The sequence below is a fragment of the Aquarana catesbeiana genome, linkage group LG04, assembly GCF_042186555.1.
Source record: "Aquarana catesbeiana isolate 2022-GZ linkage group LG04, ASM4218655v1, whole genome shotgun sequence".
Taxonomy (NCBI): domain Eukaryota; kingdom Metazoa; phylum Chordata; class Amphibia; order Anura; family Ranidae; genus Aquarana; species Aquarana catesbeiana.
The window spans coordinates 661,244,141-661,261,511 of record NC_133327.1 but is presented as its reverse complement, the minus strand read 5'-3'; the positions used below and the strand labels follow the sequence as shown (position 1 = coordinate 661,261,511).

Here is a 17,371-nt window from a genome sequence, read left to right as displayed (position 1 = left end):
TAGTAATAGCTGAATGTTAATTGCATTTGGACCACCATGGTAAAGATGCCTCTCTAGAAAGTATGTAGTGCTCCTTTCCAGCCTTGGGCCTGCAAAGACATCCAACAAGTGACTGTACTGGAAACCGGTGGGACATGCTTCCAAAAAGGGAGTCCACAGCTGGATCCATAACTTGACGGTGTTGAGAAGTAGCACCATTATGCTCAGGAGCACAATGCAGATGCAAGTAAAGTTTCTTAATCCAACTAAGACGGCTTATTTCAAATTCAAATGGTGTAAACTAGGTACAAAAAATAATAAGATGTCCAAAACATGGATAAAATTTTAAAGTTGGTTCTACATTCTAAATGATAACCTCAATTTTCCGGTTTCCTCTGAGAAGTTTCAGCTTACAGGACAAACTTTCTTGTCTACAATTCTTCTCACAGGGAGATTTATTACATCCTGTATGAACCGGAAACAAACTGTTTAATTAGAAAGATTCACAATGATTTCCTCTGCAAGATAGAATAATAGGCACAAGCCAAGGTAAAGTATGCGGTAAATAGACAAGTTAACTTATTTGCTGGCTATCTAAGCCTATAAGAAATATAAGAGATGGAGAGACTTAGTTGGCTAACTTCTTATGCCGCCTACACACGATCGAAATTTCGGCCCGCAAAAGACCGATGAGAAATGTGACCGTGTGTATGCTCCATCAGTCTTTTGCTGGCGTAATTCCAGCCAGCAAAAGATTGAGAGCATGCTCTCAATTTTTTGGTCGGGAAAAGTTCCTATCCGAAAATGTGATCGTCTGTGGCAATTCCGACGTGTAAAATTCCTACGCATGCTCGGAAACAATTCGACGCATGCTCAGAAGCATTGAACTTTGTTTTCTCGGCTCGTCGTAGTGTTGTACGTCACCGCATTCTTGATGGTCGTAATTTCAGCGAACTTTTGCGTGACCGTGTGTATTCAAGGCAAACTTGAGCGGAATCCTGTCGGAAAAGCCGTCATATCTTTTTCTGACGAGAAATCCGATCGTGTGTACGCGGCATTAGGAGAGCCAGCCGATCAACAACCGTGTCTAAAACCTGGCTCTCTCCCACAGCAGAGATCATGTGATGAGTGCTTTGGCATTTTGTCACCTGGTTGGCTCCATGGGAAGCCTAGAGAACCAGTTTGTACAGGTAAGAAAAGTATTTTTTATGTTTCTTTTTACTATTTATGAATTTAGGGTAGCAAGATGTGGTGGGGGTATTATTTTAGACCAGGTCCATTTTAAAGTGAACTGTAAAGTTGTCCAGGTGGAAGTACATGAGGATATGGTTTCTTTGCTAGCTTGTACCAGTTGTTTCATCTCCCTCACCTGCTCAATGCAATGTTACCAGTCAGGGAGTCCTGGGGCCTTAGTCGAGCTCCAGAGCCTTTGGGATCAGTGTCTTGGCTGCATTCAGCAAATGGATAGTCAAGGATCATTTGTATTTACAGAGGGACATACCTGTATGGTGTAGGAGAAAAGCAGCGGGTCGAAGGGCAGGTTGTGGTCTGTTTTCTGTTTAAAGCGTTTGTATACCTTTTTTTTAAACTTTTACCTACAGGTAAACCTATAATAAGTCTTACCTGTAGATAAAAAAAATATCTCCTAAAAGTGTATGGTTTAGGAGATATTCCCCTCGCAATGAGCCACTGACTGAAGCGGCGCATGCGCACAGGGGATTCTTGGCTGAAAGCCCGTCAGCCGCCGGACTTTGCTGGAAAAAAAGTCTCTCGCGCGCACACGTGGGAGTGACGACATCGCGGCTCCGGCCACTCACAGCGCCGGAGCCGCGATACCCGGAAGGTACGCCGAGGGGAAATGTCAGCTCCCTCGGCGGGGACAGGGTGAGATGCCGGCGCCTCATTCTATGGTAAGTATCTAGTTCATTATGCCTTTTCCCTTACAGGTGTAGGGGAAAAAAAAAAGTCAGCGGGTTTACTACCGCTTTAAGCACGGAATGTACATCAGTCCAAAAGGGGCGTATCTGAGGGCAGGACCATCAAATCTGTAAAAGCGTCCCTTTGTCAGATTGGTATCTCCAGCAAACACCTGACACGTCAGGGATGATGGTATGGAGACACGTCAGGGTATTGTACCATCGGCTATGAAGTTTATAATTTGTTTCCTGGATGTTGATGTAACCTTTGAGGAGATTGGTGTTTATACAAGCCCAATCCTCATCAGTTGGATTAGCCTCAAGGTCCCTTGTCCAAGATTTCCGTGTAACAAGTACCTTTTGACAGGTACCCACTTCCCCTTCCTGAACTGTACCTAGGTGAGGATGACGTCATCTTGGCCTTCTCTTCCCCTGCCCACAGCCTCTTGTCACGTAACACATCCCAGGAGGCTGCAGACCAGTCCTACGATCTTGTGCATGCACAGTGGGGAGCCGGCTGTAAGACAGCTGGTACCCACATCCAAAATGGTGGTTCTGGGGATCCGAAGCCGGGTGAAGAATCAGCTCCAGGAAAGGCAGCGATGGACTCCTTGGGTTGGTAAGTACCTGTTTGGTAAAAGTCAACAGTTACAGTTTTTGTAGCTGCTAACTTTTAATTTTTAAGAACAGGAGTAAAGTTCCTCTTTAACCTTTAAAAAAAAAAAAACAGACAAAATTTGTAGAAAGGTACAAATGTCTGTTTTGAAACAAATGTATTTAATCTGGAAATCCTTAAAAGAGCAATCCACCCAAAATGAAAAATTAAACTATTGGCAATTTACTATATCTCATGGGGTCAGGGCCATCATAATAGCATCATGGACCCCTGGGCAAAGTAATGCACTAGGGCCCATACCAGCCTGCCCCAAATTATGCACCTTCTCTCAAGAATTAAAGTATAAAAAGTTGACAGAATAAACATATATTTATTAGTACTTTGAATAAAATCGCCTAAATCAAAGATCAGCAGTGTGTGTAGATCTCCATGGCAAATGGTGGTAATGGTCAGGTTGTGCCGAACTGTGGGAATGGTTTAAAGAGGGGTGATTAAACAGAACCAAAGCCTAGTCCCTGTATACACTCTGCACATATGCCAAAGCCCTTGTACCCACAAAATACTCCTAATTACTGTGCCACAAATGACAGTCTTACAAACATGCATAAACCTCAGGACAAGGGATAATTTTAGAAAATTAAAACTTTCATTAACATATGCTTTTCTGCTCACAAAAAGATATAACTTTGCCTTACTCAGCCTACCTTAAAGTAGAACTTTATTAAAACCAGCAACATTTGAGATAATGAACACTTTGGTCAGGGCTATGTAATGTACAGTATATGTATATCTATAGTGCAGGAGTCAGTTGTAAAGTTGCCCATAGAGTAATCTTTTAAATTAAATTAGATAAAATTTTTTTTTTTAAAAGTGATCTGAGCCCACAACAGCACCCCCTAGTTCTGGCTATGATGGGGCCCCCCTGCAAATGGGGTCCCTGGGGTGCCCATGTATTAAGATGGCCCTGCATGGGGTCAAATACCAACTTTCAGGTTTTCAAGTTTTCACGCTGTTGCCATTAAGAATACACCCCCCTTGTTTGATATATATATATATATTTTTTTTAAATGAAGAATGCAGCAGGAGGTGCTGGAAGAAACAATCATGGCCGGGAACTCGCAGAACTCTCAACAGAAAGGAACAGATTGATGAACTATGGCAGGGAGATGTTGCTGTTAGAGTTTCCAAAACATATTAGAAGCCAGAAGCTGACTCAGTCCACCAGACTCAACCTATATCTAAAAATATCACTTTCAGGTGGACTGACCCTTTAATAACAGAATGCAAACAGCAACTAACAATCTCTCTCCGTCAGCACATTCCTCTTTCTCTGGAAGGGAGAACAAAAACTATTGTGGGAACATTTCAATAATTTGGTGTATGATGAATTCTGAGCCAAGTTACGCAAGAAGATCAGACCAGTTCCAAAAGTCATCCATTGGCCTGCTATCTTGCTATAATTTATTAAGTTGCTTTTTTTATATGAAAAAAATCATCAAGTGACACGACTAGTACAGAATTGGCTGAAATTCTGCACACTGGAAATGTTTCCAAAAATAGCAAAACAGCTAAACAGCGCTGAGAAATGAGGGCAGGGATAGTAATTTGAATTCCACTTACAAGAGACGTGGAAGGGAAGTTGTTTAGGCAATGTAATGCAGAACACTATGTTCAGCGCCGTATTTCCAAGACACAGAACAAGTTCTTAAACTTCCAAAGCAGCAGTTCTCTTATTGTATGAATTTTCTTAAGGTGTCACTATGAATGAAGGACTAAGCCCAAAGAAGACACGTTTTTATCTATATAGACCAGGATTCTCCAAACCTTCTAAACAAAGGGTCAGTGTACTGTCCATCAGACCTGTGGTCAGTGGGGGGAATAGTGCCCCATCGCTGGTGTCAGTTGGAGGACTAGATCTCCATTGTTTTTTTTTTTCAATCATTTTTATTGAATTTTTTCCATTTATATAACGAAAAAGTAAGAAGATACACTATATTACCAAAAGTATTGGGACACCTGCCTTTAAACGGACATGCACTTTAATGGCATCCCAGTCTTCATCCGTAGGGTTCAATAATGAGTTGGTCCACCCTTTGCAGCTATAACAGCTTCAACTCTTCTGGGAAGGCTGTCCACAAGGTTTAAGAGTGTGTCTGGGAATGTTTGACCATTCTTCCAGTATTTGTGAGGTCAGGCACTGATGAGGATATATATATTAGCAATCCCCTGCCACTTGAGTGTAATCATCCTGGTCTTCCTCCAGGTCTGGAGTTTTCTGTCATTTGTATTGGTTGGCCATGGATGATGCTACATACAGCAGTTACACCATCCAGGCTCTTGCTCCCATTGTTGGCTACAAGGAACGGACTGAAATTGCACATGTGCTGCAGAAAATGTACAAAAAATTGTTAACAGGAAAGGAGAGCACTTTTATGACTGAAGAGACATACAGAGTCTCTTCTGCCATAAAAGGCTACCTGCTAGCAATTATAAGTTGAGTTTGACTTTAATAAAATAAGGCAATACTAAAAAGTTGATTTCTAATTGGCTGTCATTGGGTGTCTCAACGTTGCACATTGCTCCGTGGTAAACAAACGCTACACTGGTAACTAACAGATACATACATCCCCCGTTCATTTCTGAAGAACGCTAATCTTATTACAGCTCCAAGATCTCATTAATTACCAGACAATCAATAAAGTGATTACTGGGATAAACCAACCAGCATCAACACTGTATAATGTATGTCCATAGAGCAAACCTGTGCTTTTGCTTCAATGCACCTTTCCTTAGTCCCCCTCCCCCCCACCAGAAAATACTCAGAATCCAGAAGCTTGGCTCTCACCCATCTACCTCTCATGTGACCAACGCAGAGCTTTCTTCCTTTGCTTCTAGTGACTGAAATGTGAAGGAAAGCTGTGTATATACAGTTGTGCTCATGAGTTCACATACCCTGGCAGAATTTATGATTTCTTGGCCATTTTTCAGAGAATATGAATGATAACGCAAAAACTTTTCTTTCACTCATGGTTAGTGTTTGGCTGAAGCCATTTATTATCAATCAATTGTGTTTACTCTTTTTAAATCATATTGACAACAGAAACAACCCAAATGACCCTAAACAAAAGTTTACATACCCCAGTTCTTAATACTGTGTATTGCCCCCCTTAACATCAATGACAGCTTGAAGTCTTTTGTGGTATTTGTGGATGAGGCTCTTTATCCTCTCAGATGGTAAAGCTGCCCATTCCTCTTGGCAAAAAGCCTCCAATTCCTGTAAATTCTTGGGCTGTCTTGCATGAACGGCACGTTTGAGATCTCCCCAGAGTGGCTCAATGATATTGAGGTCAGGAGACTGAGATGGACACTCCAGAACCTTCTCTTAATTCTGCTGTAGCCGATGACAGGTCAACTTGGCCTTGTGTTTTGGATCATTGTCATGTTGGAATGTCCAAGTACATCCCATGCGCAGCTTCCTGGCTGATAAATGTAAATGTTCCTCCAGTATTTTTTGATAACATACCGCATTCATCTTGCCATCAATTTTGACCAAATTTCCTGTGCCTTTGTAGCTCACACATCATCAAAACATCAGCGATCCACCTCCGTGTTTCACAGTAGGAATGGTGTACCTTTCATCATAGGTCTTGTTGACTCCTCTCCAAATGTAGTGTTTATGGTTGTGGCCAAAAAGCTAAATTTTGCTCTTATCACTTCAAATGACTTTGTGCCAGGTTTGAGGCTTGTCTCTGTGCTGTTTGGCGTGTTGTAAGGCGGGATACTTTGTGGCATTTGCGTAGTAATGGCTTTCTTCTGGCAACTCGACCATGCAGCCCATCTTTCTTCAAGTGCCTCCTTATTGTGCATCTTGATACAGCCACACCACATGTTTTCAGAGTCCTGTATTTCACCTGAAGTTATTTGTGGGTTTTTCTTTGCATCCCGAACAATTTTCCTGGCAGTTGTGCCTGAAATTTTAGTTGGTCTACCTGACCGTGGTTTGGTTTCAACAGAACCTCTCATTTTCCACTTCTTGATTAGAGTTTGAACACTGCTGATTGGCATTCTCAATTCCTTGGATATCTTTTTATATCCCTTTCCTGTTTTATACAGTTCAACTACCTTTTACCACAGATCCTTTGACAATTCTTTTGCTTTCCCCATGACTCAGACTTAAGAAACGTCAGTGTAGCACTGGATGAAAGATGCAAGGGTCTGTCAGGAGTTCAGAAACTCATTGACCTTTTATACACACACACTAATTACAAGCAAACAGATCACAGGTGAGGATGGTTACCTTTAATAGACAGTCAACTTGTGTGCATGTTATCAGGCCAAAATCACCAGGGTATGTAAACTTTTGATCAGGGTCATTTGGGTAGTTTCTGTTCTGCCATTATAATTTAAAAAGAGTAAAAACAGTTGACTGATAATAAATGGCTTCATCCAAATACTAACCACGAGTGAAAGAAATGTTTTTGTGTTATCATTCATATTCTCTGAAAAATGGACAAGAAGTTATACATTCTGCCAGGGTATGTAAACTTATGAGCACAACTCTACTGTTAGGGAGGGGGGCATTAAAGAAAAACTGTTACCTTTCCTTTAATGAGCAAAGCAAAGGTTCTCTTTAAGGGGTTGTGTTTGAAAAATAAGAAAACATAATCAACAGATTGCTCTGTTATCATTATGACCAGAGATATGTGTTTCACTCATCACTGTCCATTTATCATTGTTCACACAACTTAGGTGTGCGCAGCCTATTGCATTAGGGTGTGCACCCCAAAGCTCAAACACATGCATGTATACACATGTATGTATATATACAGTGGGTATAGAACCCCTCTCCCCTTAAAATAATCACATTTTGTTGCTTTGCAGCTTGAAATGAAGGCAGAATCAGTTTTTGTTGTGTCCAGCTATATTTACTCTATATGCTATATTTAGTGCAACGTATAACATCCCAGTGAAAAAAAAAAAAGGATCACCCACCTCCTAAAAATGACTTGTAAACTCAATCAGGTGTCACCTTCTCAATGGCACACAAAGCCATTTGACTTTCAACTGTGCTCAGATGTGGTCATTTTTATTAGCTCAGCATGAAAAGAGCTTTCCTGTAGCATTTCAGTCCCTGGTAGTGAAACTGAAGCTGAACACTCAACTATAGGTGGCAAGGCACTGTCACCAGGATATCCAGGATAAAGTTGTGGACAGGCACAAGTCAGGAGATGGATACAAAAACACTGCAAAGGCTTTATCAATGCCTAGAAGCATAGTGAAGTCTATTATTAAGAAGTGGAAGGTATTTGGTACAACACAGACCCTTCCTGTATCAGGACGTCACTCCAAACTGGATTAAAGAGCTGGGAGGAAACTGGTCAGAGAAGCTACCAAGAGGCCTACAGCACCTCTGAAGCAGTTGCCGGAATTTATGACAAGGGGGGTCATTGTGCGCATGTGACAACAATATCACAAAAGTGGCTTGTATGGGGGGGGGGTTGCAAAAAAATAAGCCACTCCTCAAGAAAGGCCACATGCAGTCACCACTGAGCTTTGCCAAAATGCACCTTGAAGATTCTGAGGTCACATGGAAAAAGATGTTATGGTCACATGGGACTAAAATGGAATTATTTGGCCTAAACACCAAACGATATGTCTGGCAGAAAACCAATACAGCTCACCATCCAAATAACACCATTCCTACAGTAAAGCATGGAGGTGGTAATATCATGTTATGGGGGTGTCTCTCTGCAGCAGGGACTGGAGCACTTGTCAGGATAGAAGGAAAGATGGATGGGGCAAAATACTGTTAAACTCTGGGGGAAAATGTGCTGCCCTCTACTAGAAAGTTGTCAATGGGAAGAAGGTTTAAGCCCCATACACACGATCAGAAATTCCGGCAGCAAAAGACGGAAGTGAGCTTTTGGTCAGAAATTCCGACCATGTGTATGTCCATCGTACTTTTGCTGGCGGAATTCCAGCCAGCAAAAGACTAAGAGCAGGTTCTTTATTTATCAGTCGGAAAAAGTTCCGAAAATGCGTTCGTCTGTATGCCATTCGGACGCGCAAAAAACGACGAATGCTCGGAAACAATTCGATGCATGCTCGGAAGCATTGCACTTAATTTTCTCGGCTTGTCGTAGTGTTGTACGTCACTGCGTTCTTGACGGTCGAAAGTTCAGAGAACTTTTGTGTGACCGTGTGTATGCAAGGTAAGCTTGAGCGGAATTCCGTCAGAAAAACCATCCAAGTTTTTTCTGATGGAAATTCCGATCGTGTGTACAGAGCATAACCTTCCAACATAACAATGACCCAAAGCACACAGCAAAAATGACCACACAGTAACGGGTGAATGTCCTTGCATAGCCTAGTCAGAGCACAGACTTAAACCCCATTGAAAATCTGTGGAATGACTTGAAGACTGCAGTCCACAAACGGTCACCATCAAATTTAACTGAACTAGAGCAGTTCTGCAAAGAAGAGTGGGCAAATATTGCAAAGTCTAGATGTGAAAAGTTAGTAGAGACAAGTCCCAACATGTTATATCTTTCACTTGGATGAGTAAATACAGAAGGATAAAACAAAAACTGTGTCTGCCTTCATTTCAGGCTGCAAAGCAACAAAATTTGATTATTTTAAAGGGGGTGATTCTATTCTATATATATATATATATATATATATATATATATATATATATATATATACACAGTACATATATACAGACACACACACACTCTTAGGCCCCTTTCACATGATTGGACCAATCGGGTACGCCTATCCATTTTTCCCACCTATTGTCTTCTATGGGAAGGTGGATGTCAGCATCCACTGACACCTGTCTGGCATCCGACCCAACAAGAATCACTGAAAACAGACTTATGGCGATACGTTCATCATCTGTCCAGCGGGTCAGCTCGGATTACAATCGGATGGAAATGGACATGTAGTCCGTTTCCATCCAACCACCCAATAGAGGAGAGCGGCCTCCATCCTTGTCCTCTCTGCATAGCGGAGCAGACACGACCTGTCTTCCGCCTGCTCAGCGGGGATCAGCGGACAGATCCCTCGCTGAGCAGGCGAACTCCGTTCGGACAGATCCGCCCCTTTTGTAAGGGGCCTAAAAAATAAATGTAAAGAAAACATTTTAAAATGTATTAACACATGGACAGTTTTAGTAGGGCAGTGGGCATGTCAGTAGGGCACAGGTTGGTGTCAGTAGGATGGCAGTTGGTGTCAGTCAGTAAAGCAGTGGACGTTGTCAGTAAGGCAGTGAGCTTTGTCAGTAGGGCAGAGGACGATGTCAGTAGTCTTTTATTTATGTTTACTATCTTTTTTTTTTAATAAATTTTTTACAATATTGTTTTATATTATTTTTTTTCTATTTTTTTAGGGGTCCTGGTGGGGGGCTTTGGTGACACACAGGTATCGGGAGTCTAAACAGACCCCTGATGTCTCACTTTTGAGGCAGAGAAATGGACTGAGGACAGAGATTCCCCAGTCCCCTTCTCTGCAGTCTCAGCTGCAATGGACAATTAATAAATGGGAAGTATTCTGACAGCGGCATTTTTTTTTCTGTTCAACCCGCTGGTTATACGATAAAAAATTACTAATGTGCGGGCTGCCTTACTGGCCAGATCACTGGGTGAGAATTAAAAAAAAAAAAAAAAGCAAACTAAGGAAACTAAAAAAAAAAAACAAACCAAGCAAACTACTGCAGCCATCACATCTAAAAACTGATAAGCTGCAATATAACAAAATTTGTGTTCTGGGGTTTAATACCATTTTAAATTGGTTATATCTCCGCCTGTGTTTTATTGCTTACTAGACTTGGAAAGAATCTTTGCTATGCACAGTTTAAAAAAATAAACACAGAATAACCGTAAAACCACAACTAATACAAGGGAATCCTTGTAGTCTAAGCAAAACAACAACTCCTTAATTCATTGCAAAAAAAAATGCAAACATCAAATTTGGGCAAGAACTTTAGATATATAAAAAAAAAAAAAAAAAAGAGGAAAGAAAATAATAAAACGGCATGACTTAAACAAATAAATAAGTAGAATAAGCAAATATATAAATAACAATATCATATAAATAAAATAAATATATAATAAATATATCAAATAAAAAAATAGTGTATATATATATATATATATATATAGACCCAAAAAAACAGACATCATCATGAAATTCTATGCCTAGATTTATCCACCTTTCCCTGGAAGTATGTTTTTTATGCATGAATGCAAAGAAAATAAAACTTTAGGCATTTAACAAATCTGAACATTATGAGCATCTGTTATAAACAAGGCTCTGAGAAGAAGAAAAAAAGTGGTTGAGAACTTACACAAGCATTTAATCTGCATGCACTCCAGTCTTCCAGTAAAAATGTTCAGCCCCGTGGATACTGAAGTTCTCCAGCTGTGACCGTGAATCACACAACAGCAGAGCTTCATAAAATGGCAGGAGGAACATGAGTTTTATCAGAAAGCTAAATCAGCCATAAAGGCTGTACCAGTGGGAAGGTCATCTCAGGGCTTTGGGCTATAAAGTACTGCCAAGCTTTGTGTGGAGCTTCGCATAACCCAATATGCATGGATTAATACATCCCCCTCGTTTGTGAGCCATCAATGCTCCCGGTAGACGCACACTTCATTAAATCTCTCCGCTCTCCAGTCCTTCATATTTATAGTGTTTTCAGTAGCGCACAATACGATACCCACAAAATTGAGACAACTCCTACTTCAGGTTGTTCACGGCCTGAATTATTTTAGCTTTTTTCTTGGATGAAGATACATAGGTAGTCTGGTTGAAAAAAGACACAAAGTCCATCTAGTTCAACCAATAAAAAGGGGAAAACAAAACAATTTTTTTTGTACAATCCTATATATACAATCCTATACCCTTAGTTGATCCAGAGGAAGGCAAAAAATACCCCAGCAAAGTATGATTCAATTTGCTCCAGCAGGGGAAAAAATCCCTTCCTGATCCCCCGCGAGGCAATCAGATTTTCCCTGGATCAACTTTACCTATAAATGTTAGTATCCAGTTATATTATGTACATTTAGGAAAGAATCCAGGCCTTTTTCAAAGCAATCTACTGAGCTGATGTCAGGGCTGGGCTCTTAGCAGCTCTCTTCTCTGTGCTCGGGCTGCTAAGCTGTCGGATAATTGCCAGCACTCATTAATTCCTCAGCAGCTCGTCTGGTTATCATTATCTACCCGTCAGTCCTGCCCACAGCCAGCCCCTTCTGGCTATTTAAACTGCCTTGTTCATTCCTTTGCTGCCTTCGCCTGGTCAACATATCTGGAGTTTCTCTGCTGTGTTCCTGTGAAAGACTTTGCCCGGCTGATGTCCCATCTGGTTCCTGATCCTGTTCTTCTGCCTCTGACTACGCTGATCTCTGGTTTCCTGATTACTGGCTTGTCTGACTACTCGCTTTGGTTTCCGATCCCTGACTTATGTTTTCACCACGTTTACTGATCTGTACTATTTTTACCATTACAATAAAAGGTGTGATTTTTACTGCATTTCTGTCTCAGTCTGATTCATGGTTCCTGACAGCTGGCCAGAACCACCTCTGGAGGGAATCTATTCCACATTTTCACAGCTCTTACTGTGAAGAAGCCTTTCCGTATTTGGAGATTAAATCTCTTTTCCTCTAGATGTAAAGAGTGTCCCCTTGTCCTCTGTGATGACCTTCAAGTGAGTAACTCAACACCGAGTTCACTATACGGACCACTTATGTACTTATACATGTTGATCATATCCCTCCTTAATCTCCTCTTCTCAAAAGAGAATAAATTCAGTTCCTCTAATCTTTCCTCATAGCTGAGCTCCTCCATGCCTCTTATTAGTTAGGTTGCCCTTCTCTGCACTATCTCCAGTTCCCCGATATCTTTTTTGAGAACTGGAGCCCAAAACTGAACTGCATATTCCAGATGAGTTCTTACAAATGATTTGTACAGGGGGGCAAAATGATGTCCCTCTCTCTGGAGTCTATACCTCTCTTAATACAAGAAAGGATTTTGCTCGCTTTGGAAACTGCAGCTTGGCATTGCATGCTATTATTAAGCTTATGATCTACCACAACACCCAGATCTTTCTCCACCATGGATTCCCCCAGTTGTACTCCCCCTAGTATGTATGATGCATGCATATTCTTAGCCCCCAAGTGCATAACTTTACATTTATCAACATTAAACCTCATTTGCCACATAGTTGCCCAATGAAACAAGTGCATTGAGGTCAGCTTGTAAGTTGGAGACATCCTGTAAGGACGTTATTCCACTGCATAGCTTGTAGTGGAAGTGGTACAAAGTCTTTGTAGGGTGCTAAACTGTTCTTAAATTGTTAAAGGTATTTATATAGGACCGACAATTTACACAATGCTTTACCTATTGCACATCAGTAGGCAGGTGCAGGTTTCTCCTCCGTCCTGTAGGTGGCACTGTGCCAATATTACACATTATACAATGCCATGTAGTGCACCACAATCTGCCACCTCTCCAGCAGAAGCAGTCCTTAGGTACTACAGGCCCCAAACCCGGTAATACTGTGAAATTACAATTGCTGCATTTCCATATATCAGTGCCTACAATAATCACATCATCATCGGTGTCAACATTCATTACTGTTAACTAATACATACAATATACCAATTAATTACAACAATCAAGAATTGTGTGTGGTCTCCACCTGACTGGGTACCTGGGGCCTCCTTTTGTATCAGTCTCTGCCCCAAGGAGCTTGCAATCTAAGGCCCCTACCTCACATGCATGCATACACATGCTGGGGCCAATTGACCTACCAACAGGGCTTTTCTTGCAGAGGGAACGTGGATGAAGGCAGGTCCAACACCTCCAGCACTGTAGTGGTAAGGGGTGTGCTGGAAGGTCTATTGTTGCTGGCTGCTGGGGAATCTATTGCCACTGGGGGGGGGGGATTGTTTGTTGGTAGGGAGGTCTATTGTTGCAGATGAGGGATCTATTGTTGCTAGGAAGGGTCTTATGCTGCTGGGAAGGATATACTGTTGAGGGAGGAGTCTACTGTTGCTTGCTCCTGGACGGTCTATTGATGCTGGCTGCTGGGAGATCTATTGTTGCTAAGGTGGATCTATTGTTACTAGGGGGGGGGTCCATTTGACTTCTTTTCTAGTTATCATGGCCAAATTCTATACAAGTTACTTGGTACCACAACATGATGCTTGGTTCTGTATTCTCTGAAAGGGACAGCAATAGGGGGTGGGTAGGTGGTGGCACCAAGGGACGGTGGTCAGAGGTGGGTAGGGGGCAGAGACAAAAGTGACTTGAGTGAAGTACTTGCACCTATTCTCTGAGAAAAAAGACCTGCCTACCACCATGTCTTTGGAGTGTGTGAGGAAACTCATCCAAGCACAGAGAGAACATGCAAACTCTATGCCAAGTGTCCTGTTTAGGGTTTAAACTGGGGGCCCTGGTGCTGCAAGGCATAAGTGCTAACCAATAAGCCACCATGCTGCTCACAGACACTTAGACAGCAGAGATCATATGCAAAAGACATAGAGCCGATCAGAGTGTCTCCATGCCTTGTGATGGCCAATCACATGGATCAAAAATGTAAACACATTGGAGAGCCCTCCCCTTCATCTCACAATGCATTTTAGAAATGAAAAATGAGAATAAAGGGATCAACGACTGCAGATTCATGGTGGGGGTTGGAATTAACTGGGATCATTTCTTAACCCTGTAATTCCCTCTCATCATTTGTTCATGTCATCTCAATGTTTTTTTATGTGACATGTATAGTAAAGCCTTACTCCAGAAAATAATACAAATTCTTTCTTGTGGGGGGGGGGGGGGGGTGGCAGCTGCTGGTGGACGGCTTCTTCTTCCTAGTTTACTTGAAATGAGGCGCAAATTTCTTTGGTGGGTTGGCCACCGATGATGTCATCTTTAAAAATGGTGGTGAAGCAGCACAGGCAGAACAGATGCAGTGTAAATGTAGGTAAGTATTATTTAAAAAAACAAAAAAACGACATGGACATGTACCCAAACAGGTTTAGAAAGCGTTCACATTATTTGGGGGTTCTGATGAGTGTTGTTAGAGAAGAACTATCACCAAAAGAAAATAAAACTTGTTAAACACCCCCAGGGATTTCAGTCAACATTTTGTGTCCCCATATAAATCTAGCCAGGGGTTGGTGAGTTGTGTTGTCAGAAAGTTAGCCCCACCCGCTTAGCTATCCGACAACACTGATCAATACAGTGAAAGTTCAGGAGGAAAGGGGGTGTGAGCAGTGGCGGTCCGTCCATTAAGGGCGCACCGGCGCCGCCCCCTCTCTCCAGCCACCCCCCTCTATGACTAATGGATAGATTCATGCATTGCATTCAGGCGTCCTATTCAGGCGTCTGACCCCTTTTCGGACGTCGGGTGCCCTGAATTACAGCGACGGGGGTGTATATTTGAAGCACCTGATTAGAGCCATAGGCTCTAATAGACTTCAAAAAAGGTGGACTCATGGCGCAAAGCATTGAGCTCAGAGTCCTCCCAGGTGTGTTAGAAAAGCGAATGAATATTCGCTTTCCTAACACTGAACCGCCTCTCCGCCAATAGGTGGGCGAGTCTGTTACCCGTTACATAATTGGCTGAAAGGACAGGCGCTGCGATTGGACACCTATCAGGAAGAGGGGAGGAGACGCATGGAGGACACAGGAGCCTATGTCCGAACCGCTGCAAGGTCCCACCGCTCGCCGCAGTCACCCGCCACCAATACAGGGTAAATGCCGGGCAGACGGCGAGTGGGCGGGGGGGGTCACAGTGGCAGCAATTGATGGGGAACAGTGGTTGTGTTTGATGGGCACAGTGGCTGCGTTTGATGGCACAGTGGCTGCCAATGATGGGCACAGTGGCTGCGTTTGATAGGGCACAGTGGCTGCTATTGATGGGCACAGTGGCTGCGTTTGATAGGGCACAGTGGCTGCCATTGATGGGCACAGTGGCAGCAATTGATGGGGAACAGTGGCTGTGTTTGATGGCACAGTGGCTGCCAATGATGGGCACAGTGGCTGCGTTTGATAGGGCACAGTGGCTGCCATTGATGGGCACAGTGGCTGCAATTGATGGGCACAGTTGCTGTGTTTGATGGTACAGTGGCTGCCATTGATGGGCACAGTGGCTGTGTTTGATACCTGTTCCCCCCTCCCCCCTGAAAAGTGCCAAATGTGGCACTGGAGGGGGGGAGGAGATGGATAAGCGAACATTCCACTTTTGAGCGGAACCCTGCTTTAAGTACAAAGTCTGAAGCTGCAGCCTGCTATTTAGGGGAACAGAAAGAGTAGAAACTGTCAGCTTGTGTTGTGAATGATTGCATCTGGAGAAAAGAAGAGCAAGTGTAACAGGTAGTGCACGATGAGCCCACTTAACCTCCACCGCCCCCCCCCCCCTCCCAAACTTCTAGACAGAACATTACTCTGTCATGCAGTTCCGTTCCTCCTCATCTCTTCTCTTCAGTACAGAGTCTGGAGCTGCAGCCTGCTATTCAGGGGAACGGAGAGAGTGGAAACTGTCAGCTTGTGTTGTGAATGATTGCATCTGGAGAAAAGAGGAGGAAGCATAACAGGTAGTGCACAATCAGCCCACTTAAACTCTGCCCCCCCCCCCCCCCTTCTTAAACTGCTAGACAGGACATCACTCTGTTATACAGTTTCAGATTTCCTCATCTCTTCAGTACAGAGTCTGGAGCTGCAGCCTGCTATTCAGGGGAACAGAGAGAGTGGAAGCTGTCAGCTTGTGTTGTAATTGATTGCAGCTGGAGAAAAGGTCTTTCATTCACAAAAACACAAGCTGACAACAGCACAAGCCAGGCACTACACTCGGCTGTCCTGGACAAATGTAGTAGCTGTGGTGTGCAGGTACATACTATTTGTAAAGTAAACAAGAGAGATGAGGAGACACAGTGCTATAGAATGAAGTGGGAGCGGGGCTCATAACTGGTGGTAGCCCCCCCCTCATGGGAACGCCCATGTTTTTAGGCTTCAGAGGGGTAGCGCTACAGCCACCATTTACAGAAAAGAAATATTCATTTTAATAAAATTCCACTGCTCAGATTGTTATGGGGCCAAGTGCCGTGTGAGCATTTAACAAACTTTTTTTCTTCTGGTGATAGTTTTCCTTAACGTGATTGTAAAGTTTGCTTTTGTACTTTTTTAAAATAACAAACATATCATACTTACCTCCACTGTGCAGCTCACTTTGCACAGAGTGGCCTCGAACCTCGATTTCTGGGGTCCGCCGGCGGCTCCTCCCCACATCAGATAACCCCCTAGGAGAAGCGCTCTCCCGGGCGGTTACCTTGCGGGCACGCTCCCGAGTCCAGCATTTGCGTCCATAACAGGGCTTTGTTTCTCAAACAATAGGTGCTGGAACTCAACCACGACCCCGCAAAACCCCTCCCCCCACACACACCCTCCAAATCACATCAAATAGTGGGTGTGGTCAGTCAAATTTCATGAACAGTAGGAGGGTCTTAAAAGGGGCATTAAATATCAGGATTGCATTACATACAGAGTGCAAAATTCAGGGGGGTTACACACAGTGTGCAGAGCTGTCACTGCTAAACACAGAAACCGGACTTCTGTGTTTACAAGTGATTGTGTTGGGCAGCCCCCCCCCAAGGGTCTGAGCTAGAGGTGGTGGAACTGAGTTCCACCAAGTTCCCCCTGATAAAAAGCCTGATAGACACGAATGCCGGACTCGGCCCTGCCCCCCGGTGCCCGCGTCATTGGATTTGATTGACAGCAGCAGGAGCCAATGGCTGCACTGCTATCAATCTATCCAATCAAATGCTGAGAACCCCCCTGGCAGAAAGACAGCACATCC

The 17,371-nt window shown here is 43.1% G+C and overlaps 1 protein-coding gene across 2 annotated transcripts in view; it reads right to left on the bottom strand.

Annotated features, from left to right (window-relative positions):
- STON1 (stonin 1) overlaps positions 1-17,371 on the bottom strand; it is a 148,850-nt gene that overhangs the window by 108,726 nt on the left and 22,753 nt on the right. The window contains exon 1 of one of the 2 annotated variants that reach the window (XM_073628524.1): positions 10,859-11,062. The exons of the other annotated variant lie outside the window; for it this stretch is intronic. Coding sequence (XP_073484625.1) covers positions 10,859-10,967 — 109 coding nt within the window. The 5' untranslated portion in view covers positions 10,968-11,062. Of the gene's footprint in view, positions 1-10,858; positions 11,063-17,371 lie in introns of those variants that run through there. 2 annotated transcript variants of the gene reach the window in all.